Source organism: Sciurus carolinensis, chromosome 13, assembly GCF_902686445.1.
Source record: "Sciurus carolinensis chromosome 13, mSciCar1.2, whole genome shotgun sequence".
NCBI classification, from domain to species: Eukaryota; Metazoa; Chordata; class Mammalia; order Rodentia; family Sciuridae; genus Sciurus; species Sciurus carolinensis.
Window position 1 is genome coordinate 37,054,846 of NC_062225.1, and position 25,529 is coordinate 37,080,374.

General features: G+C 39.3%; 1 protein-coding gene and 1 pseudogene across 1 annotated transcript in view; one reads left to right on the forward strand and one right to left on the reverse strand.

The window, feature by feature from the left end:
• Kcmf1 (potassium channel modulatory factor 1) overlaps positions 1-25,529 on the forward strand; it is a 79,587-nt gene continuing 54,058 nt past the window's right edge. Inside the window, exon 1 of the mRNA XM_047522204.1 lies at positions 1-387. Coding sequence (XP_047378160.1) covers positions 372-387 — 16 coding nt within the window. The 5' untranslated portion in view covers positions 1-371. The remainder of the gene's footprint in view (positions 388-25,529) is intronic.
• Positions 16,779-25,030, reverse strand: LOC124963482 (cleavage and polyadenylation specificity factor subunit 5-like; annotated as a pseudogene).

Below are 25,529 nucleotides of genomic sequence, written 5' to 3' on the forward strand. Positions count from 1 at the left end.
TAGAGGGGCGGGGGGCGGGCCGGGGGAGGGGAGGAGCGGGATTTGCGGAGCGCGGCGCCGCTGCCGGGAGCCCGCGGGCCCGAGAGTGACCGAGTCACGGCGGGCGCCGGCGGAGCCGCGGCGTCGGACCCGCCTCCTGGAGGAGCTCAGCCCGGGCCAGGCCCGGCCCCAATCCCGCCCCGCGCCGCCTCGCCGCTGCCGCCGCCGCCGCCGCCGCCGCCGCGGGAGCGCTCCCCTGCCCACCCCGCCCCCGCGGCCGAGCCCGGGAGTCGAGTGGGAGTCGGCCGGCCGGCGCGGGCAGCGCCGGGACCCCGCAGGGGACACTGCAGCCGGAGCCCGGGAGGGGCCGCGCCGCCACCGTCTGAACTAGGATGTCCCGACATGAAGGTGAGAGGAGCTCCCGCCCCCACCCCCACCGCCCGGGCCTCGGCCTACCCCGCCCGGGCCGGGAGCCGCGGAGGGCGGCCGGAGAGCGGCGGAGACTTTGGCGGACCCTGAACCGGGCCCGAGGGTGCCGATCCCAGCTGGGAGCAAGCGAGGGTGGAGATCCGCGGCGCCGCAGCCGCCACGGTTGCGGCCGCGGCCCTGAAATGGGCCTGGTGCCGGAGGCGGGGCGGCCGGGGCGGCCGGAGGGTTTGCACTGTCATGGGGCGGGGGAGGGGGAGGGGAGGCGGCGGGGCCCGTTACCGGCGGGAGCCCAGCCCTCCGAACTGGTACTGGACGCCGAGGCCCGGCGGGTCCCGGAATCGCGGGCCCCATCGCGGCCTAGCTCCCGCCGCCCCGGAAGGGCCCGGTGCGGTCGCAGAGCTGGTCCACGGGCGGCGGCAGGGGCCTGGGGAGCTGGCCTGGGACCGGCGGTCGCGTCCGGTCGCCGGGAGACGACCGCGAGTGCCCCCGCCTGCGGGCGACCGCGGTGCGGGCGGGAAGGCTCTGGGGCCGGGCACGGAAGCCCTCGCCACCTGGAGCCCGCCCGGCCTCGCGGCTAGGCCTCGGCGCGTCCCTGGTCTTGGGTAACCAAGTTCCCGGGGCGGATCTGGCCCGGCCGCGGCGAGCAAACTCCGTGCTTGGTCACCCTGCCGAAGCTTGACTCACAGGGCCCTCACCGGCGTGCGCTGCCTGCCTAGCCAGGTTTAGGTAGATGACGGTCGTGTGGTCTGTTAGTGGTCAGGGGCTTTTGGACTTTGTTTTAGGATTTGAAAATACGTGTGGAGTACAGTTCCGAATAAGCAAGACTACTCCAACCCAGTCCCAGGGTACAAAAACAAAAAATGTTTAGAGCCGATGTATAGGTGGAACTGGTGAAAAATAAGTTAACTTCAATTTACTGCCATATGGTTTAGTAAAGGGGGAGGGAGGATGAGTTTTCTTTGTTTCACTACTACAGGTTTTTAAATAAAAAGTATAAATAGACTTGGTGAAAAGTTTATCCTAGTAAGGTTAACGCAAGATTGTAGAAGTGACTTGAACGTATTGTGTACTTTAGATTTAAAAATCCTGTATAGGTGATGTAGGAGTGGAGAAAGTTTAGTGAGTCAGATTAGTTTGTGCTTCACATCTAAAGAAGTGCATTCTTAGAGAAATACAGACTTTAGAATTCAAGGTTGAAAAACTCAGATTGATTAACATTATATTTAGATAAAGTTTCAGAATTTTGCATTACTAATTGCAACTTTAAGATTGATTCAAAGGACATTTTGCGTTCAAGGATTCTGTATTTTCAGAGTTACAAAACCAGTAGGAAATAAACTATTTTCTTTACAGAGCATTTATTGAGTACTGTGTTTAAATGTTGAACATTTTGAAATATCTGAGTACTTAGTTTAGTCTCATTGAAAGGGACATAGAAATAGTTGAAAGTTAGATCTGTTTTCTCTGTAATTAAAAAAAGTTGCAATTAAGGTTATACTCAAGTTGGAGTTTGGGATGTTAAAGTTTATCTTAGACTTAGTCGTGTGTGTGTGTGTGTGTGTGTGTGTGTTAACCTTCAAGACAAAATGAAAGTGAGCAGTGACTGTGAGCAGGAACTGGGAGAATTAATAGTGCAGAATTACAGCTGTGGAAGAAGTGTGTTTGAGACCCATGCTCCTTGCCCTAAGGAATCATCCAGATAGTTCCAGAGTATTCCAATTGTACAGTGGCCTGGAGAAAAAAATTCCTTTACTCTCAGTACTCTATTAGAGTAATTAAAATCCCCTAGTTGAAACATTCTTCAGTATAACATACATTCTGTAATTTAAGCCCATTTCCCCCTATTTGGGGCTGTGGAAAGGTGTGTGGCTATAAAATTTATATTACTATTACTGAGTCTTAGCACAATAATAGCATGCCTTTCCTGGTAATTTATATCAGTGCCAGGTGTCTGAAAAAGAAACATCCCTAAATACATTTGTTGAATACTTATAGTACAATATTTGACAACTGATTATCTTCAAAGGTTATGGCCTGAGGCTGGAGTGGCTCTTAGGAATCACATTTAATTCATTAGATACATGTATGTTTTATCGTATATTAGTTCAGGCTGCCATTATTTTCATCAGTAGGAATTTGATCTGTCAGCACTTGTAGAGTTGATACCAGTGCTTTCTTCCTTTGTCTTCTTTGGGCCAACTAATTCCATTTCTTTTAGCATTTCTTTAGTGGTCAGATTTTTGAACCTTTTAATCATCTGTCCATTTCCAAGTTCTCTGTGGTCCCCTGCCACCATCCCAAGTGTAACCCAGAACTGGATGTGGTAGTCTGGTAAAAGGTCTGTGCCACCAGTAATGGACTTGAATCCTTATTTTCAGGGCCTCTGTGTACAAGTAACTTGTTACTTTGTCTATCTGCCCACTCTGTTGAATTGTACTGTATTGTATGATTGTGTTAATGTTGTAACTTTGAACAACACAGCTCCAAGAGGACACCTGTCTAGCTTAGAGGCTCAACCTTGTGAAGCAGTGAACTATCTCTGAAAAAAGAGATGCAACCAGGAACAGAAATGCTCCAGCCCAGGAGTCAGCATACTTTTCTGTTAAGGGGCAGGTAGTAAACATTGTAGGATCAGTGAGCTGTGAGGTGTCAGCTTTATAATTGTCATTTGAAAGCAGCTATACACACTGAGTTGTGGAATAAGCATGCCTATATTCCAATTAAAATTCTACTTATGGACATTGGCCTTTAAATTTCATATTCTCATGTGTCATAAAATATGATTCTTCCTCTGACCGTCCCCCAATTTAAAAAATTAAAAATCATTCTTAGTTAGTGGGGAGCAAAAGAACTGCGGGTGGCCAGGTTGGTCCAGGGGCCTGAGTTTGCATCCCTCTGCTCCACAGCTTCAGAGAGTTGATGGAACTGGAATAGTTGGTGGTCCAGAAAGGGCCCACTCTGCTTGGTAGTTTCTTCAGTTCCTTTCGTTATGGGGAATGAGTTCATGGACTGAGCCAACTCTTCTGTACCCCAGTTTTCAGCAGTATCATGCAGATTAAGATAGAAGAAATTTTTTCTTAGTGTTGGGAACAGACTCTCCTTACTCAGACCCTGTCTGAACTTTATCTACATCAATTAAGTTTCCTGCTTGCCTATTATGACTTTTTCAAGTGAGAATTTCAAGACCTGTTTTAAATTCATTTTTTAATGTTCTTGCCATGTTAGTAAACATTTTACAGACATCAGCACACAATCACTTTATGTTCAGTATACCAACACTATCTAGTTTCGTGTTTTACATAGTGAAACCAGTCATTTTCTGTATTTTAAAAAAAATGTCTCTGGCTGGGGATGTTGTTTGGGTACTAGAGTGTCTGCTTAGCATGCACATGGTCCTGGGTTCTATCCCTAGCTTCAAGGAAAAAAAAAAACCAGGTACCATGCCACATGGTTGTAGTCTCAGCTCCTCAGGAGTTTGAGGCTGGAGGCTCTCTTGAGCCCAGTAGTTAGCAGAGTCTGGGCAAGACACTGTCTCAAAAATAAACAAGCAGTCTTACTACCATACTTAAAAATATATTTAAAATAAAGTATGTTGTTCAAAACTTAAAATTCACTTAATATAAGCTTTGCAAAAAAAAAATTACTGCATATCAGATTTCTGGGCGTTTATTAGCTGTGAAATTATGAATGTTTTTTCAAGAGTTGGAGCCTACCTGATTGATTATCTGGCGTTAACGGCATATATGGCTTTAAATCATTTAGCCTTTTTTTCAGTTGCTATGTATAAGGTACCATGGAATGTGGGACAGAATGGATGAGACACAGCTGTTCACCTTGAGTCAGGTGGGAGAATGCATTTGTAGACAGTTTCCATAGTGCAATGAGAGGCGTGCCACATGCCATTGGGAAGGGATAAACAAATTGATGACAAAATAATTACCAACTTTTTTCCCACTAATTTTGCTCAGTTTTAGAGAGGGAATGTACTTTGATTCTAGCACCTTTTCCTTGAGTGCCTTCTTAACTCTTTCTGTGCTACTTTTTTGTGTGTGTGTGTTTGGGGGGGACCAGCGATTAAATTCAGGGACCCTCAAGCATTGAGCAACATCCCCAGCCCTATATTGTATTTTATTTAGAGACAGGGTCTCATTGAATCACTTAGCACCTTACCTTTGCTCAGTCTGGATTTGAACTTGAGATCCTTCTGACTCAGCCTCATTAGACACAGGGCTGACTCTGTGCTACTCTTGATTATGGGTAAAATTGTTTGAGTTTAGATAGAGTCCTTATGTTTACATGTTTACCTGATTTGTAATTCCCTTAGTTTTTGAAGCTTTTCACATGTATAATGATAGTGAATAAATGGATGGATAATATATTGTTGTATTTCTCAGTTGTGGGCCTCTGATCTAGTTAGTCTGAACTTAATTGCAGTGCTAGGATCAAACCCAGGGCCTCACATATTCTGGACACTTACTCTGCCACTGAGCGACATCTCCAGCCATAAGCTTTTTCTTTCTTTCTTTCTTTCTTTCTTTTTTTTTTTTTTAATAAGAATTGTATATTAAATAGTTTTATCATATACAACATGATGTTTTGATGTAGATAGTATGTATTCTAGATTGACAGTCCTTAATTTTTGAAAGTTTTCTTATGTTTTCTCTTCTAAAAAATTGCTGTCGGGCACTAAAAACACACAGACAGTCCCAAAGTGAATTGTGATAACTTTGTTTTCAGAGTTTGGGGACTGTAAATCCATGCTTGATAATTAGCACATGATTTTAATGTGGTAACTTTTACATTCCTGTAGTAGAGTAAACTCATTCATGCTGAAAAGATCTTTATGATCTTGTTTTCTGAAATTTTATTTTACTTTGACTATAATCTGTTAGAAGATTGTGACATTCTTATTTAGAATGTAATTTTATGGAAAAATGCAGCGTTATAATTTGGGGGGTCTTTGATTTTATATAATATTCAGTTTAAATTCTGTGTTCCTGAACTGGGCTTGGTGGCACATGCCTGTAATCCCAGTGAGTGAGGAGGCTGAGGTAAGTTCCAGGGCAGCTTCAGCAACTTAGGCCCTGTCTGGAAATAAAAATGACTGGGGATGTAGCTCAGGGGTAAAGCATTCCTGGGTTCAATTCCCTGTACCAAAAACAACAAACAAACCCACCAAAAAACAAAACAAAAAACCCTAAAATTCCATATTTTAACCCCTTTAAGTTAAAAATGTAGTGAAATACAACTTTTTGTTTTAGCTTATAAATTTAATTTGGAAGAAATTTCTCTTGTTCTTAGAATTTTAAAATACATTAGCAAAAGTTTTGTTTAAAAATGATAAACTTTTTCACAGTAGAAATTTCTCACATGAAATGATAAATTCTTCATATTTGGCTTGCAATCTTTTAAAGGCAATTCATGTATTTATGAGTCAAGATTAATTTTCAGAATGTCAGCTTTATAAAACCTACATACATATTTACTCAGGATTTTTGTGCTTTGTTTTTAAAATGGAGATTCCAAAAGTTGGTTGTAGTGAAAGTTAAGGTGTCTCTGAATTATTATACAAATAAATTTTTATTTCATTATAAATATTGCTGTGGGTCTACTTTTATGAATTCAAAGAAAACATTGCCTGTATTTCATAAAAGTAGAATGATATTCTTAATGAAATTCTTCAGGTAGATGCAGTGATGCATGCCTGTAATCCCAGCGACTCTGTAGGCTAAAGCAAGAGGTTCTCAGCAATTCAAGGCCAGTCTCAACAATTTAGTAAGACCCTGTCTCAGAAATAAAAGTAGAAAGGGCTGGGAATGGTAAAAGCACCCCTGGGGTCAAACCCTAGTACCAAAAGAAAAAAAAAAATGCTGTGCTTGGTATACCCCTCCTAAGAGTTCCTTGCTAATTTTTTTCCCCCCCTCAGTAATGGAGATTGAACCCAGGGCTTCACACATGCTAGGTAAGTGCTCTGCCACTGGACTACATCCCCAGTGTTTTTCATTTTTTAAATTTTATTATGAGACAGTCTGGCTAAGTGGCTCAGGCTGGACCAGAAATTTGGGTCCTCCTTTCTCAGCTTCTGTGGTAGCTAGAATTACAGATATGTACTACCATGTCTTGCCTCTTTTCTCAGTGGTTTTTTTCTTTGCACATAATTTTGGCACATGATTTGTTGTTACATATTTGTACTCTAATGTATAACTTCAATGACTAAAAAATGTCTAATCTACTATTTTAAGGAAATGAAAAAAATGATGACAAAACTAAAATTAATACAAAGTTAACCTTCAATAAGTGAATTTATTACAGTTTTTGTTTTTTTGATTGGTACTGGGGATTGAACTCTGGGATGTTTTACTGAGCTACATCACCAGCACTTTAAAAAGATTTTTTTTTTTTTTAATTTTGAGATGGGGTCTTACTAAAGTTGCTCAGGACTTCACCATGTTGCTTAGGACCTTACCAAGTTACTGAGGCTGACCTTGAATTTGTAATTCTCCTGTATCAGCTTCCTGAGTTACTGGGATTACAGATGTGCACCACCATGCCTATCTCAGAGCATAGAATTTTAAATTTTTATTAAATTAATTTTTTTTTTTTGCCATTCTGGGAATCTAAATCCAGGGCCTCATGCATGCTAGGCAAGTACTCTACCACTGAGCCACATCCTTAGCCCATAGTATTTTTAAAGTGTAATTTCTGTGTACTGACCATGACCTGATTCATGGTGGAGATGTAGGATAAGGAAGATAGTTTCCTAGGGCAACATATTACTAGGTTGCAAGGGAAGGAAATAAATGTTCAGGAAAAGACTGAGGGTGTTATTGAAATAGTAAAGACAAGAGGCAAGCCAGGTATTGATGAATGAAAGACCAGACAAGGTGGGTTATGAAGCTATAGCAATGAGGTATGAGAAACAAAGTCAACTCTTAGACTGGATGGAATGTCCTGAGAGCTGGATGACTTGTGTCCCATGAAATGAACATGAGATGAATTGCTTTGTTAGATATCTTCCATAGAGGCATCCCACCTACTTCCCTCACACCTCTCCTAAGTACTTTAGTTGTCATCTTTTTAAATTATAGCAAAGCAGAATTGTAGGTCCATCAGTTCATTTACATTATAAGTGGTATCATTTCTTCCCTTGCCATAGCACCAGATCGCAGTCCAGGAAACTTTGCAGTGGCCACAGTGGTAATCAGGGAGAAGGTATGGATGGATCCCTGTGAATCCATCACTACTTCTGGGAGTAGGGGACAGGGGATTAAAAAACAACAACAACAAAAACAAATCACAGGAGAGGGGTCAATAGCATCACCTTCAACCACAAGGTGACAGAATAGTAGGTGACATCATGGCTAATTAAGTTTGTACATTATCTCTGGCAAATTGTGTGGTGTTTTCCCTCTTCTGTTCTGTCACTCAGTGCCACTGCTGGTGGAATGAACTTCATCTTCAGTAAGAGGTTTTCATTCAGAGTCACTTTAAGTGCTAGGTTGATGATGAGTTGACTGTTGGAACAATTGTAGGTGTATTTGACTATAATTTACTTTTTGGTTATGACTTTTGTTTCTTTTATTGTTCCTTTGAGATTGTCACTGGACTCTTCATTCCAGCAGAGTTAAGAGTTCCTCCTGTATCATTCTTGCTTTATTCGTTAGGCATTTTTATACTGAAATTGTTTACTTGCCATCCTCCCCCACCATCTACCTGAAAGGCAGGAATGGTGTTAGACTTTTTTACATTTGTGCTTTACCACCTACCACAGTATCTGGCCTGTGGGAGCCCTGAGAACATTTTTGGGTGATTGTTAGATAGGTTAATACTTGTCTAAAAGCACTGTAAGACTGGAAAATACTCTTGTTTTTATCAGGGAAAGTAGATTAACAGGGAAGGGGATTATAAGAAAGAGGACTTTTATAAAAGTTAAGAGGGATGAAAACTACATAGGACAAAAATAACTTGGGGAGCTGACTCTTGGGGGGGATTGTCCTGGAATGAGATTCTACCACTGGGTCTGGCTGTGGGTTCTGTGTATTAATTGCAATGTGCCCCCTGTGTTTTTTGGTTCATTCAGTCATTTGTTCAGTGAGTATGGATTCACTAGTCTGGTACCACTCAAAGGCATCTCCAGTGCTTGCCACAGGTTGTTAACCTCTTGCTGGAAGATGATAATATTTAGTGGGTTTGAAATACGTGTTTGGAAATTAAATGCTTTCCTGTTGCACAAGCTCTTTTCCAGTGTGCTGGAATTCTTGACATTTATCTTTTATGACTGAGTAGTTAAATCATGTAAGTATTTAAATGTTTTAGCAAAGTTTTTATGTACCCCTACCCTCTAAGCTTGCTTTCATTTACATTTCACAGTTGTAATTCTGCCCAGAAGTATGTTTCCTTCCTTTATAGTATTGTCCTCAAACTATGGTGCCATAATGAAGTCTCAGTACACATCTGCACACATTGAAGTCTGTTCAAAGCCTGGTGTGATGCTGCAAACTTAAAATCCAGGTTACTTGGGAGGGTAAGGAAGGAGGAGCACAAGTTCTGAAGCCAGCCTGGCCAATTTAGCAAGACCTTGTCTCCCAAAAAAAAAAAAAAAAGTTCAAATAGACTATTCCTTATAGGTTTGTTATTAGTTTTTGGTTCTTTCCTGATACTTGAAGAGAAAAGAGCTCAAAGGGTTAAATGTTTAAGTTTTCTGTTAAAAGTGCTTAGATCTGTTTTACTAGAGGGTTTTGCAAAGTTCTAATGGTTTTATTCTTATCACTTGTTAGAGTGAGTAGCTGACCCCACTTCTGTTATTCCTGTCTCCCAGTATTCCCTTTTGGTGCCCTGTGTGGTTTGGCAGTGCAAGCAAATGGGAATCTTTCTAAATTAGGAGTGAAGGACGTTGAAGGGGATCAGACAAGGATTATATAAAAAAACGTGTTACAGATATGTGCCTTTTTCCTAGTGGAGCTGGGTATGGTTGGATAATGGATGGGAAGGCAGGTAGTTTGTCAGTTGAGGATGCTGATGAAGTTAATTGCAATTTGAAGTGAATGTAAACTGCGATATGTGTTTCTGTGGCTATAGATACAATATGAATAAACATGGTGTGGCAGAAGTAAAACTAATCTTCTCTTTTCTAGGAAAAATGTTGATTAAGACCTCAGGTGACAGTAGATGAGGATCAGGATCTTTACTCCATGTCAGATATACATATATTTCATGATTTTTCATTACTCTGGATCATTTCTACAAGTTTTTTTTTTTTAAAAGCCATCTACTGGAAGAGGAGATAGCAAATCTACTTGCAGAATTGGGTTAGACCATTGCTATGTAATGGAAATCTATGAAACCCACAAATGTAATTTTAAATTTTCTAGTAGCTAGAAATTAAAAGATTAAATTTTAATAAATAACAATATATCCAAATATTTCAAATGTAACTTAGTAAGAATTATTAATGAGATGTTTTTACATTTTTGTGAAGTTTGAAATCTGATGTGCAGTTTATTTTTAAAAATTATTTTTAGTTGTGAATGAACCTCAGTTTTATTTATTTATTTATATGCAGTACTGAGAATCAAATATAACATGCTAGGCATTTTATATTTAGGGTATTTTAATTTGGACGCTACATTTTCTATTTTTTTTTTTTTTTTTTTTTTTTTTTTTGCGGTACTGGGGATCAAACTCAGGGCCTTGTGCTTGTGAGGCAAGCACTCTACCAGCTGAGCTATCTCCCCAGCCCTGGATGCTACATTTTCATCAAAAATACCTGATCTTAACTGAGAAACATCTTTAGATTTGTGCATTAAGGGTATGCTAATTCATCTTTTCATCACATGCTGCCTTTTTGTAGGTATATTTTTGATACAGTATTGCTTTTTATTTATTGGGCCATTGGTTAACAGTCTGGATTTCTACTTCTTCAATTTCTGTCCCTTAGAACTTAGATATTGCATTTTTTCCTACCTTAAAATTATTTTTTAATCTACTTTAGCAAAGCATAACCATCACCACAGTAGAAACTCATTTTATAGACAGCTGGCTACTAATATACATGAGTTTTAATTTGGGCCATTCAGGTTGGAGGAGTAAGAGCTTTGGAATGATTTTAATGTGTTTGTGGTGGCATTTTATTTTATTTATTTATTTTTTGGTTTTGGGGTATTAATCCAGAGGTTCTTTACCTCTGAGCCACATCTGGCACTTTTTTTGTTTAATCTTTAAAAAATTTTTGAAATGAGGTCTCACTAAGTTACTTAGGGCCTCGCTAAATTGCTGAGACTGGCCTTGAACTTGATCCTTCTGCAGCCCTAGTTGCTGGGATTATAGGAGTGTGCTACCATGCCCAGTTTTGATGGGTAGTTCCCTGTTCTGAGATGTGTATAGCTTGTAAAAACTGTTGCTAGTTCATTGCAAATTCTAGTACTGTGAATTCAGAGGAGAGTTGGGAGTTGTTTCCAGGGTGATAGAATTTTCAACACTTGAGTAAAGTGAACTCTAGGCTTGATAATTTAAGTTTTGTTTCTTTTCTCTCTCTCTCTCTCTCTCTCTCTCTCTCTCTCTCTCTTTTTGTACTGGGGATTGAACTCAGGGGCACTCAATCTCTGAGCCACATCTTCAGCTCTTTTTGTATTTTAGAGACAGGGTCTCGCTAAATTGCTGAGGCTTACTTAGATCCTCCTGTCTAAGCCTCCCCAGCTGCTGGGATTGTAGGCGTGCACCAACTGCACCAACCCTTCGCAGGTCTCTCATTGAAATCAGCTTGATCTTTGGTATCATCTTTAAAAGACTCAAATCTAGCAACAGAAAAAACGGATGGTAATGTTTCTTCTTTATTTTATTCATTTTAATTTCATTTCATTTTTGAGACATGGTCTCAATGCTAGTTTCAAACTTCTAGGTTTAAGTGATCTTCCTGCCTTAGCCTCCTAAGTAGTTGGGAGTGGTGGTGTGTGCTGCGATGGCTAGTAGATCCTTTTAAAAAGTAATTTTAGAGAAAGTGATACTAGTGGTTAATACTTATGCCAATATCAAGGTTAGTCATTCATTGATGATTTTTCTATTTTACCTTTTATTTTTAGTTAAAACTAGATTTAGAAGATAGTTTGTTAAAAATAAAAGGCTTAGTGTTTTCTGCTTTCATTTTATCGAAGCAGCAGTTCCTTTGATTCTGTTATTATGATTCTATTATTTTTCAGTCCCCTTCCAGAGAAATCAGAGCATCAGGAATTTGATGACCCACCCACCCCCAGAGTATAAAAATAGTAGAATTTTAGTTGGGTGCTTTTATCTAGTTGTTCTGTAAACGTGGTCCCAGGACCAGCAGTATCAACATCACTTGGAACTTGCTAGAAATACAGATTCTTTGACTCCTCACTCTAGATCTTCTGAATTAGAATTTCTTCAGTGGGTGTATGCAATCTGTATTTTTAATAGATTCCCATCTGAACTCAGATAGAATCAAAGGCATTTATATGTGAGATGGTTATTTCTGAGGAGGGGCATACTGTGGTTACAGGATCATTCACCAAATGGGAATAAACCTGTTGACGTTAGCCTCATTCTTCTACCTAATGTGACCACCATGGTATTGTCACATGAGGAAAGGTAAGAAGAGTGTAACTCCTTACTAGCTCCTCACTCCAGTCTTGTACTTTTTTGTGTTTGGTGGTTCTGGGGGTTGAAAGTCTAGTATTGTTTATTCCACTTTATATACATTTATTGAATACATATTTGGGGTCAGGCACTGTTGTGGACACAGGGATACCATAATGAACAAATCAGAGAAAATTCCTTTCTTTCCTTTTGAGGTTGAGGTTGTATTAGAAGGGATATACCAGGGGTTGGCAATGGTAAATGGGGCAAATGCAGCCTGCTCTTATTTTTGGAAATAAAGTTTTATTGGAACATTGTCACATCTGCTTCTTTATGGATTGTCTAAGCTGCTTTTGTGCTACAGTGGCAGAATAGAGTAGTTGTGATGGAGCAAGCAGAATATATTTAATATCTGATTCTGTACAGGAAAAAATTGTAGATAACCTGAACTAGATCATGAAAGAATGAGTATGTAATAGAATGTTAGGAGGTGACAAATGGTAGGGAAACCCTTAAAGCACGATAAGAGAATATAAAAAGTAGGGAGCTCTTTTAAGTAGAGCAGTCAGAGAGGGCATATCTGAAGATGACTTTTAAAGAAAAACACGAATAGAGTATATTTAAAGAAGAAAGGTCTAAAAGGATAAAGGATAAAGTACCAGACCCTGACACTTGGAATGTTCTTGGAATAGCAGAAAGGCTTTGTGACTGGAGGGCAGTGATTGAAATAGAAAGTGAGAGGAAATGAAGTTGGCATTGTTGGGGCCAGATCCTACACATTCTTATAATATATCCTCCAGTGAAAACTGTTTAACTATGAGTGCTTTAAAAAGATAATTCAGGTGGCACACACCTCTAATCCTAGCTGCTTCAAAGTCTGAGGTGGGAGGATCACTAATTCAAAGCCAGCCTCAGTAATTTAGCAAGGCCCTAAGCAACTTAGTGAAACCCTGTCTCTAAATAAAAAATTGAAAAAGGGCTGGAGATGTAGCTCAGTGGTTAATTGTCCCAGGGTTCAATGGTACCAAAATAAAATAAAATATAAAAATAAAAACACACAATTCAGAAGCCCTAAATCTGTAGAGGGATCTTTCTGGCCAAACAGATGGTAGAGTCTGGAAAGTAAATACCCAGTGTTGTCTTCCAAACATCTCTGAGAAACACTTCTTTACAAACTTTACCACACATTAATTATTCCTATGTTTTATCTCTCTTGCCTCCATGTACTCTTATTTAACTGATATTACCTGGAAGGGAAGGGGTCGTTTGAAATGTGGCAGCTACTTGTAGACTGAGGCAGGAGAATCTCAAGCTCAAGGACAATCAGGGCAGCTTAGCAAGACTTTATCTCAAAATTAAATACAAAGGGGTAGGAATGTAACTCCAGTGGTAGAGCACCTGTACTCTAAGTACAGTATTTAGTCTCCAGTACTGTCCCCCACCCCACCACTGCAAAAAAAACAAAACAGGTGTATGTCTGTTAGTAGCTTTCAAACTTATATATAAAAAAAAAAAAAGTAAGAAACATCTTCTCTGTTATGATCAGTAGTCACTTACTGAACACACAAATGTACTGAAACGAGTTATTTCATTAGAAACAAAAATACTGGTTGTGACCTACTAGATTAATTTCATATTCTACTTATAGGTCAGGGTCTACAATTTGAAAAACAATGGCCTGAGCTGTCGAATCAAAGCTTCTGAGTTCTTATGTACAAGATGTTGTTATTCATACTGGGAGTTACATAGAACATTTTTCTGTGTATGTGGTATATGGTATGGCTGAAGCAGAAAGGTCCAAATATATAAAATAAAATGACCATAGCACTAAGCAAAATAATAGCCAAAATGTGACCGGGACAATAAAAAATGTGTCAAATCCAAAATTGCTACAAGTTCTATAGTGTTGGCAAGTGGGCTAAGGCAGTTTTGTCAGAGAAGGTAATTCCAAAAAGGTACCATTTAAACTCAAGACTTGAAGAAATACTGTATTTTTATAAGAATTGGATAGGGGTATTTACCAAGTGAGAGAATGGTAGGGGTAAAGTGCAAAGCTAGGAAAACATGAGGTGTGTTGGAGAGAATGAGTGGGCCAGTAATCAGAAGACTAGTTTCTGAAATAGAAGACTTCTGTATGTAAGTGGGAAAAGTGAGGAATATTAGAAAGATTGATTGACTTGCCAAAGGTTTTGAGGGAGAAGTGGGACAAGAACTTACTGTTCTGACTTCTGTTCAGTGCTAGAAGTCTGTTTTCTCATCTGTAAAAGAGGGATACTAATGCCTGTTTAGTTTCTCTCCAAGGGTGGTTGTTGGGATGAATTGCCAGTGCAAGTAAGAAGGTTTTCTGAGTTAGGCAAAGCATAAACGAAAGGCAGTGGAATTTTTTATCATGGGAGATACGATTGGAAGTGGAGGTTGGAACAAGGTAGATGAGTGAAGATTTGATTGCCACATTAAGGTCAATCATTTTCTTTTTCCATACAGATTGCAGGATGGAGGAGTGGGTAGTGCATCAAAGTTTAAGCAGAAGGCTGGGGGTGTAGCTCAGTGATAGAACACTTGCCTAGCATGTGCAAGGCCCTGGGTTTGATCCCCAGCACTGGGGGGAAAAGTTTTAAGCAGAGAAAGGCACAATGAAAAGTGATATGTTTTAGAAAGTGTGTGGAAGTATGTGAGGGGTAGTTTGGTGCCTGTGACAGGGAGACTGGTTAGAAGCTTTTTGCTGAAATGAGCTCAAAATTAAAAAGATCAATGGCAAGATGAATAGAAAGCAAAAGGATAAGGTCTCACTGTGAGAGAGCAAGGAATAGAGTAGGGTAAGTAGGCAGAGTGCTGAAAGAATAGTACCTTCTAATAAATTTGGAAGAGAGAAGGGGGACAGGATAAAAAATGATTTTCAGCTTCTGAATGTAAGATGATGGTAGTACATTTGATAGAAATCAAAAGTTGGAAAATAATCATACTGGGGCTCAGGGAAGACATATGAGGGTTAGAGATAATCTTATATGCCTCTGCACTGAAGCCTGGGGATTAGCTATTTCTAAGGAAGAAAGCAAAGAGAAGGGAGTAGTGAGTTTGTATTTAGGAGCAAGAAGAGAAGGAGTCAGGGTAGAAGTTAATTTAGCTGGGTATAGTGGCACATGCTTATACTCCAGTACTTGTGACACTGAGGCTGAAATAGGAGGATTGCAAGTTCCAGGCCATCCTCAGCAATTTAGTGAGGCCCTCAGCAATTTAGACTGTCTCAAAATAAGAAATAAAAAGGATGTGGCTCAGTGGTAAAGTGCTTCTGGGTTCAATTCCCAGTACCAAAAAAAAAAAAAAAAGTTGATAATCCTGGTTTCAACTCTCCAGATTCTGTTATTTACAAATGGTTATCCCCTGGGCAAGAGATGCCCATGGAGAAGAAAGTAGGTGTGGGATGTTATACTATCTGGTAATAAGATATTCTTCCAGAAGTTTCTGGTGTCTATTAGATTGTAGAACATTATATTAAGTGTATTAAACAGTGGTGTTCTGGCACTGGCTCATGCTGACTTTCAACAGTGATTGCTAAGTTTTCAGAAAAATTGAGCCAGTTATTAAATACCATTGAGTCATTGATAAAATTAAGTTACATAAAATGACAATCAAATTATATTTAAAAAGGAATACTCAAAACCCACCACTTCCTATTTATTTTACTACTAGGTATCATTATCTGGCTCTTGAAGCTGTTTATATCTATTATGTCTGTTTGGTAGAAATATTATAGAATGGTGTGCTATTTTCTGCCCAGCTTTCACTCAACAGTGTCACCTTGGTAGCTTGAATTTGGTTACACCACAGAAATTAGCAAACAGTGACAAAGGGATTGATTTTTTTTGTTTTATTGGAAAAAAAAAAAGGAGAAGTTGGAGAACTAAGGGAACCAAGTTACTGATTTGGAAGCCTTCTTCTGTAGTAATATTTGTCATGCAAGTATTGACTTATTTGCCTGTCTTTTCCTTTAAATGTAGGCTTCTTGGGATGGGAGTTACAGATGAAGAAGCAGGAGGGCGAAAAGCTGTTAAACAAGTACCTGCCATATGAATAGTAATATTTATTGAGAACTTACTATGTTCCATGAACCATTCTCAGCATTTCATATTTACCTACTCATTTAATTCTCACAAGTTCCGTGAGGTACCAGTTATGACCCCATTTTATAAAGAAGGAAATTGAAATGCCCAGAAGTTAATTATTTTGCTTAAGGTGACACTCTATGTGACAGAGCTAGAATGCAAACCCAGACTTAGGTTCTAAATATTTAGCTGTACTCTGTATCAGTACTGTATAGATTGGTTCCTATAGCAGGGACCTCAGTAAATAGGCATATTAAAATTTCAAAACAACCTGGCAAGGTATACATTATTTTAGATTATGAATGGAGAGGTTATTTGCCCTAGGTTACACAGGTAGCAAGTGCTAAAGCCAGGATTTTGAACTAGGTTCTATCAAAAAAGTCTGTGTTTATTTGTTTATTTACTTATTTTAGATTTTTAAAAGTTGAATGAGAAAAAAATACAAATTCACTTTCAATAATGTTACACAAAATTATTACTAGAGTCAAGAGTAAATAAACATCACTTATTTACACCACTATCTAGTTCTTCATATTCACCTTAGTATTTAAATGTAAAGTAGGTATCAATTTAGGGATTGAGAAAGAGAAAAATAAAAACTTTACAAAGATGCCTCTTCTGTACTGTGTATAGCTATGCTATGAGAGGGATTCTTTTACTTCTCTATGGCAGTGTTCAGTTGTATATGAAACTGAAACTGCTCAACAACTGAGGAAGGCTAGAAATAGAAATGATGGGTCCATATCCTGGCACATTGTCAATTCAAACAAAGGGGCACCTACCAACTTGTCATATTTAGAGACTGCAAATAAGGCTTTCTCTTGAAGCTGCATTAGAAACAACTGCTTATGTTAGGCTTTGTAATGTGTGCAGGAGTATGTTGATACTGCAGAGTTTCAAATTTGGTCTCTACCAGTTACCAGTGCAGTCATCAGTGATTCAACTTTGGAGGATTCTATCTTGATGACCCAGTATCTCTGTCATTAAGCATTTTAGTCTTTCAACTTCATCTTCTGTGTTTCGTTCACCACCAGGTAATCTGAAGAAAGTTGTTCCTAGCCCTAGCTATAACACATTAGGTAACTAGTTCTCATACAATCCGTATCCCTTCTACAGTCCTTTTCATATCAGTTTTATAAAATTCTTTCCTCATGTGCTGAAATCTGTCTGCAGCAGAGCTATCCTTCTCATAGAGGAGCTCTTTTGTACCAAAAGTATAAGTGATAAGAGGTTGATGGTGTACTTGATCAGCTGCTTGCACTCATTGTGGAATGTCCCCTTACCCCAATCCCACCAGCCCATCTGCTAACTCTTGGGCATTGCACTACAGACATTCTGGTGAACTTGGCCACTAGCAGCAAGTGGAAGGAAAGCAAAAAGCCAGAAAGTGGGAGGCAAAGAAAACTTCTCCCTGTGCAGTACAGGCAGTGGTTATCTGTGTCCTGATAAGCCACTGCCACCTGCCAATAACAGAAGAGGTCAAGATCTTATTTGTATTTACTTCATAGATCAGCAATCTTTCTGTACAGGGCCAAATAGCAAATGTTGTTTTATGGGCCATATGGTCTCAATTGCAACTACTCACTCTGTTGTTATAGTAGAAAAGCAACCTTAAGACCATATACACACACATACACACAAACACACACACATACATGAACATGGCAGTGAGCCATAAATATGGGCACTGAAATTTGAATTTTATATAATTTGAATTTTACATAATACTACTAAATACCACCCCCCACTTCTCTTTCTTTTTGGCAGTGTTGGGATCAAACCCAGGGCCTGGAAAGGAAGGCAGGTTCTCTACCACTGAACTGCAGTGTAATAGTGTAAATATTTACAGCATATTATTATTTTGTAAGTTTTCCAGTTTTTTACAGCTAAAAAGCTGTACTAAAACAGATGATGGGCCAGATTTGTACTGTAGGCTGGCAGGTTGTGGCTTCCTGGACCCTGCTTTAAACTATTCACTTATTAAGTGTATATTGATTTTTCTGTGTGGAGATTGCTGGACACTGGGGAGTTCCAGCCTCCTAGGATCACACAAGTGATTACTGGACAGGGTAGTAAGAACTATGATAAAGGTATCCTTACAAGGTATAGTGGGAAAACAGATGGCAGGCTCCTTTGTTTTATGGATGAATTTATGAAGGTATCCCCAAAAGAATGGTAGTTGTTGAATTACCAGGCTTATGGTGTAGGAGAAGGCATAGCATTACTGAATCAGAAAAGAGGGACACATGCCAGGAGATGAACTTTGTTGAGAGTATGGAAATGGGGAATTCGTTTTTAGGAAATTTTGAGCCGGGGAGTAATATGATCTGATTTTTGTGTTTTAGAAAGATATGCTCTGGAGGATGGATTTGCAGGGAGGAGAACAGGAGGGGAACAGATAAGTTACCATAAGAAAAGATAGTTGTAGGGGCAAGTAGATGTGATTGATCAGGCATAGGGATTGTGGAAGAAGGGAATATTTATGAAAACTCTTGGGTTTGTGGCTTGATTAGTTGTACTGTACCTTTCATCAAGATGTATATAAAGAACAGAGAAGTATGCTTTGAAATTGGCTGCCAGAAGCAGTTAGAAGGGAATTGCCTTTGGTTTCACCTTGTTCGGCTTGAGACACCTGTAGAGATGTCAGGGGGCTAACATGTGAGATTGAGGTCTGAACTAAGATGAATCAATTGTTCAGGGGGATGGTGAGAATATATGGATTGGGAAGATAAGGAGACTGATCATCAAACCTTGTGGAACACTGAATCTTGAAGGAGCAGTAGACTGAATGGAAATAGCATGGAGAGTAGAGGAACTGGAGAGAGCGTTGGTGGTATTGAAACTTGGAAGGGTGGTTTTTCAGAAGAAGGATATGCTTAATATTGCTGTAGAAAGGTTAAGAAGATAAGGAATAAAGTGTTGATTGGATTGGGTCTTGGAGTGGGGAGGGTTGTGGAAGTTAGTAGTTTCAAAGGAGTAGGCTAGAGTTCAGATTGCAATGTGTTAAATCCTGAGTGCACATGAAAAATTAGGGACACTCCCCAAAGATTCTTCAGTGGAGGGAGAGAGAAATGACAATAGTTGGAGGTATCTTTAGCACCTAGCCTAGGGTTTGGCATATAATACAGATATTAAAATTCCTAACATAGTTTTTGCCTCGCATGTATTTATTCATATTCAGTCAGCTAAATTATAGTTGGTTCATCTCAATGACCTACAGATCTCCATTTGAATATCTGATGATGTGGGTTTTCTTCTTTCTGTATTTTTTCTTTTTTGGGGTAGTATTGGGGATTGAACCTTGGCCTTCAAGTGCTCTATCACTTAGCTATATTCTTTATTTTTTATTTTTTATTTTTTTATAGTTGTAGATGGACAACATGCCTTTATTTTATTTGTTTTCATTTTTTTATGTGTGCCAAGGATTGAACCCATGCCTCACACATGCTAGGCAAGTGCTCTGCCACTGAGCTACAGCCGCAACCCCAACTTAGCTCTATAAGACACTTCCATTTGAATTTCTAACAGACATCACTAACTCAGTACATTGGAAACAGAACTCTTGACCTCTGTCTTCAAAATGTTCTTCCCTTCCTCATCTTAGTAAATGGCCTGCTTCTTTCTACTTACTTTCACAAGGAGGACTAAACTAATTTTTGGCTTCTTTTCCCTTATACTACACCAGCATGTCCTGTGGCTCTTCCTGCAGAAGTATACTCAGGTCAGGACTGGGGGTGTGTCTCAGTGGTAGAACATGTGCTTAACATGTGAGAAGCCCTGGGTTCATTCCCATGAAATGAATGAATGAATAAATAAATGAATGAACAAACTAATGATTAACTATGCTAGGCACTGTTGTTGAAGCTGGGAATAGTGATGACAACTAAGAAGTTCTTCTCATTGTAGAGCTTACGTCTTTGTGGAGATGAGGGCCCCAGATGAAATATATAATTTTGGATGGTGCCAAATATTCTGAAGATAAATTCAGAGAATAAAGATTAAATAACCATGGAAGGTAGATGGGTAGTTTGTGTGACTATTTTAGAGAAAATGGTCAGGTATTTCAGAGGAGGTTAGAGTAAGGTAGGTCGGGAAGCTCTGTAGGTGGAGGATAAAGGTAGCTTGAGTGATGAGAGATAAGCTGAGTGGCTGTGTGTGTGTGTGTGTGTGTGTGTGTGTGTGTGTTGCTAGTAACTGACCAGGACCTCATACAGGTTGAGCACATGCTTTGCCACTGAGCCATACCCCCAATCCTGAAATGGGTGTACTTTGAAGGTAGAGCCAACAGGACTTCTGGTGCAGTGTAGGGGACAAGGAGAAGCCAAGGGTGACAGCTTGGTCATCCTTTTGAAAGCCAGTGGTGAGAAAGAGGACCATTTACTGAGATGAGGAAGGCAGGAGGAAGGGAGGAACATTTTGAAGGTGAAAGTCAAGAGTTCTGTTTCCAATGTGTTAGATGTGTCAGATACTCAAATGGAGGTTTGTAGGTCATTGGGATGAACTGTAGTTCAGTTGGTTGGGTAATGAATATGAATAAATTTGTGCTGAGCAAAGAAAGTTTAGGAGTCTTTATTAATAAAGTCAAGACATGATGTGATTATTTTGTCCTTCTCTTCAGTTTCTTGTGACTTGAGTTTCCCAGACCTTTTATTAGGTAACTAGTTTGGAGGCCTGTGAACCTTATTTTTTTCTCCTCAGTAGCAGAAGAGAAGGAACCTAGAGGTAGAAAACCCAGTATGTCTCATAATGTTAGTGCTGTAGCTATACAGGTCTGGGTCTGAAGATTTCACTATGCTTATTAGGCCAGTTTAACAGCTGGATAATGAATTAATTTATTTTAGTCCTTTTTCTCTCCAAAAAAATCAAGAGGAAGGTAGAATAAGATCTTTTGGTCCAGAAGTAAATCAGTTGCAATAGCAGCCTCTACTAGAGCTACTCCCATTCCTACATCTTTACCTCCAGCTGTGGTTTAGAAAGGCTGAGTCACACATTCTACTTGAGTTTGTACCACAAGTTTGTGATGATGTCAGGACTAGAATTTAGATCCCATTACTCCAGCCCATTTTACAGTAGACAGAGAGCACCGAGAGAACCAAAACATCGGACTCAGAATTTGTTAATTCATAGATATCCCAAAGCCAGACTCTACAGTGGATAAAGTTTTCCCTCAGATTCTGAATAGTGAAGTCAGGAATAAAGCTTTGGAACTTGTTCTGGTTTGGATGTGAGGTGTCCACCAAAAACTCACATGTGAGACAATGCAAGAAGATTCAGAGGAGAAATGATTGGGTTGTGAGAATATTAACCTAATCAGTGAATTAATTCCCTGGTAGGGATTAACTGAGTGTTAACTGAAGGCAGATAGGGTATACCTGGAGGAGGCATGGCTTTGGGGTATGTATTTGTGTTTGGCAAGTGGAGATCTCTCTCTCTGATTCCTGATCGTCATGTGAGCTACTTCCCTCTGCCACACTGTTCTGCTATGTTGTTCTGCTTCACCTTGAGCCCCAAGGAATGGAGCCAGCTCTGTGGACAGAGACCTCTGAAACTGTGAGCCCTCAAATAAACTTTTCCTCCTCTACAGTTGTTCTGGTTGTGTCTTTTAGTCACAGCAGTGAAAAAGTTGACTAAAACAGAGCTAGACTGCCTGGGTTCGAACCCCAGCTTGGTTACTTACTATGACCATGGGTAAGTTATCTCTTTGTACTTCATTTCATGAAATGGGCATAATGCTTAGCAATTTGAGAGAGTGGTTGTATTTGGTTATCACAGATAGAATGTTTATAGTAGTGCCTGGCATATGGTAAGCACTTGTTTTTTGGGCTGTTAGTGACTTCATTGTTCTCATCTTGGATACAGAAAGTGGCTGCCTACCTTCCTTAATATTTTTCATATAGTTTTCAAGTTCATGTATTTTTAATTGTATGTACAACATATTTTGAAATACATATATCTTGTGGAATGACTAACTCATACTAATTAATACAGCAGTAGCACCTCAAATTTATTCTTTCTGGTGACTTTCCATGTAATTTGAGTGCTAGTAACATACAGGTATCTTTCTTTATATAAGATAAGGTTGCTGCTCTCAAGTGAGACATTTGTATTCTAACAAGGCAGGAAGTTTAAAAACTAGATATACTACAAGGGTTATGAAAGTGTTAAATATTTTCTTCCTTTTCTGACATTATATCAGTTCAAAATGTCTTCAGATGAAAACCAGGGACTCGGAAGGAGTTTGAACAAAGTTTGTGGGGAAGGGATATTTGTCTGGATAGAGTAGAAAAAGACTTTCCAATCCAGCAAGTATTAAACAAAGGTGGCAGGAAAACACAAGGAAGAGTTTGTGAGCAGTGAGAATAGTTTTAGAATCCATTGGGGCTAAACTGGCTGGGTTTCTAAATTGTCACTATAGACCTTTTGAGACAGAGATTGTCACTGAGTCCTTATGAAAATGATAGATGTGTCAGGTGAACTTTGCATTGAGTAGTTCACAGAGTGTTGTGTCACATAAATGATTGTCAACCAGGTATAACAATAGCACCTCAAATGATTTTGTATCACTTTTTTTTTTTTTTTTTCTAAGATGGTTTTTCAAATCAACCGAGGATCTGGGGATGTAGCTCAGTGTTGTAGTGCTTTCCTAGCATGCACAAGGCCCTGGGTTCAGGCCCCAGTGCTGACAAAATTTGAGATTAACACGTACTTAATATACTCCCTTTTTCTGTTACCCATCTTCAACACATCAACATTTTACCCCGTTTTTTTTTTTTTTTCTTTTTGCTGAAATTGAGCCCAGGACCTCACATATTAGGTAAGTGGTGTACCACTGAACTTACACTCCCAAGACTTTTTGCTATTTTTATATTGATTTCTTCTACTGTTTTGGATTTTAGTATTTTAAAGCAAATTTGAGCCCCACATGTTATTTTACTTACAAATGTGTATGTGTTTGATTTATTTTGGGAGATGGGGTGGGTACTGGGAATTGAACCCATAGGCGCTTAACATCCCCACATCCCCAGCTCTCTTTTGTATTTTATTTAGAGACAGGGTCTTGCAGAGTTATTTAGGTCTTGCTAAATTGCTGAGGCTGGCTTTGAACTTGCAGTCTTTCTGCCTCAGCCTCCCCAGCTGCTGGGATTTGTGTGTGCCACACCTGTAAAGTCAGGTCCACATACTACATTTGGTTGGTATGTCCTTTGAAATGTACTCAGATTTGTGGAATGGGAATTTAGTTCAGTGTTAGAGTATTTGCCTAGTATGAACCCCAATACTACAAAAATAAAATAAAATAAAAAGTATACTGCTTTTCAACAGCCCTTACTTCCCTTTGAAAATGCTATTCGTTTGCTGAATATATTAGACCATTTCTTTAATAGTTTCCACATTCTGAATTGCATTTTTATGGTACCATATTAGCATACTTTTCATATCATGACCTGCTCCTCATATTTCTTTTGAATAGCACGCAGTTCCAGAGGCCCGACTCAAGTTTTTGTTTATCTTTGGTAAGAATATATCATAGGTACTAAATATTTTGTAATACTCATTTTTATGTAATATGGAGAGACCCATAATGTCTGGTTGTTTGAGTGTTTGAACTGTCAGGCTCTCTCTCCACTGGTGGTCACTGATGTGGATCCATTGTTTCATGGTGATTAAAGATGTTGACTTTTCTTATCATTTTTGTTTATTAGAATTCTCCTATGAAGAACTCTACTCATACTTTAAAGAATCACCAGAATACTCTAATATAAAGGAAAAATAAAACTGAAATAATGAATAATAAGTAATGTCTTTCAAAATATAAATGCTCAAGAGACTGGGGATTAGCTCAGTGGTAGAGTGCTTGCCTAGCACTTCAGAGGCTCTGGGTTCGAACTCCAGCACTGGCTTTTTAACTTGTGTTCTTCGTCCACCGGAAATGTACACACAAAAGAAATGAATGCTTAGGAACAACTATTTTAAGGAACATGTTATATTGGCAATTCAGATACCATAAACAATGTTGCTTATCATTGTTTCTTTTTGAACAACTCATGGTATCACATTCCAAGCAACTGTATTACTGATGATTTCAGTATATGTTAAAATCATTCAAAATATGTAGTTTTTACATGTTAAAATTGAGCTTGATTCTAAACTCGAGATATTATACACGGGTTTTTGTGTTGCGACATTTGAAAGTCATGGGAAGTTGGGACAGTTCTTCATTGAGTAGTAGTATTGTCCATTACAGCAGAATGTCTAGAATCCTGATAGTGCCAACTTCACAGTCATTGTGAAAACCAAATTTTCACAATACCTGTTAGGAAGTAATGTTAGCTATGTCAAAAACTGCTTGGTCAAATGAATATAATGAGACAGGAAATTAAGTAACCAATATAAACATTCAAAAATGGAGATTAAAATCATCGTTCTTTTGCTGATATTACTTTATACCTTAAAAAAGCTTAAGAAACTTTAAAAATTATTAGAATTAACAAGATACTGTCTTAGTATATCCCTAGAAATGATAATTGCTAGGTCATATCATAGGCGTACAACTTAGTTTTTATTTAACTTTTTGTTATTGTTGAACCCCCCCCACCATAGAATTGCTTCCTTCTTTCCTGATTGATTTAAGTACATCAAACCTGACTCCCTTGAACATTTTCATTTTTATATAAATATATCCTTTGGTATTGAACCTGGGGCCTCATGCATGTTAGGAAAGCACTTTGCTACTGAGCTCCATCCCTGCTTTTTATTTTTTCTTTCATTTTTTAAAATTTATTTTGAGGCAGGATTTTGCTAAATTACCCAGGCTGACCTTGAATTTGTGATCTTCCTGCCTTAACCTCCTGCTTAGCTGGGATTATAGGCAAGCACCACCATGCCTGGCCCTCCTCTACCTTACCTTTATGTCCTCTGGATTTCTTCATGTCTAAACAGGCTAGTGCCATACCCATGATTTTTCTGGTTTGCTTTTAAACAGAAAAGTGTTTTTTTTTTTTTAATTTTTAAAGCAATTGAGGGAGTGACTTGAAGAAGGCATCAATGTAGGAAGTGAGAAAGATGAAAGCATCTACTTCAGGGAGAAGAGGATTGACTGGGTGGGATGAGTAGAGTGGGAAGTGAATCACAGAGTAAGACTAGAGCTCAACAGGGTTAAGGCCTTTGTGTAGGCAATGACACCCATATACAAGTGTTAAAACACCTTGGAGCTAGTGGAATGTCACATGCCTGTAATCCCAGTGCCTCAGGAGACTGAGGCAGAAGGATCAAGAGTTCAACGCAAGCCTCAGCAAAAAGCGAGGTGCTGAGCAACTCAGTGAGACCCTGTCTCTAAATAAAATACAAAATAGGGCTGGGGATGTGGCTCAGTGTCAAGTACCCCTGTGTTAAATCTCTTGTTGACTGCCCTCCTGCCAAAAAAAAAAA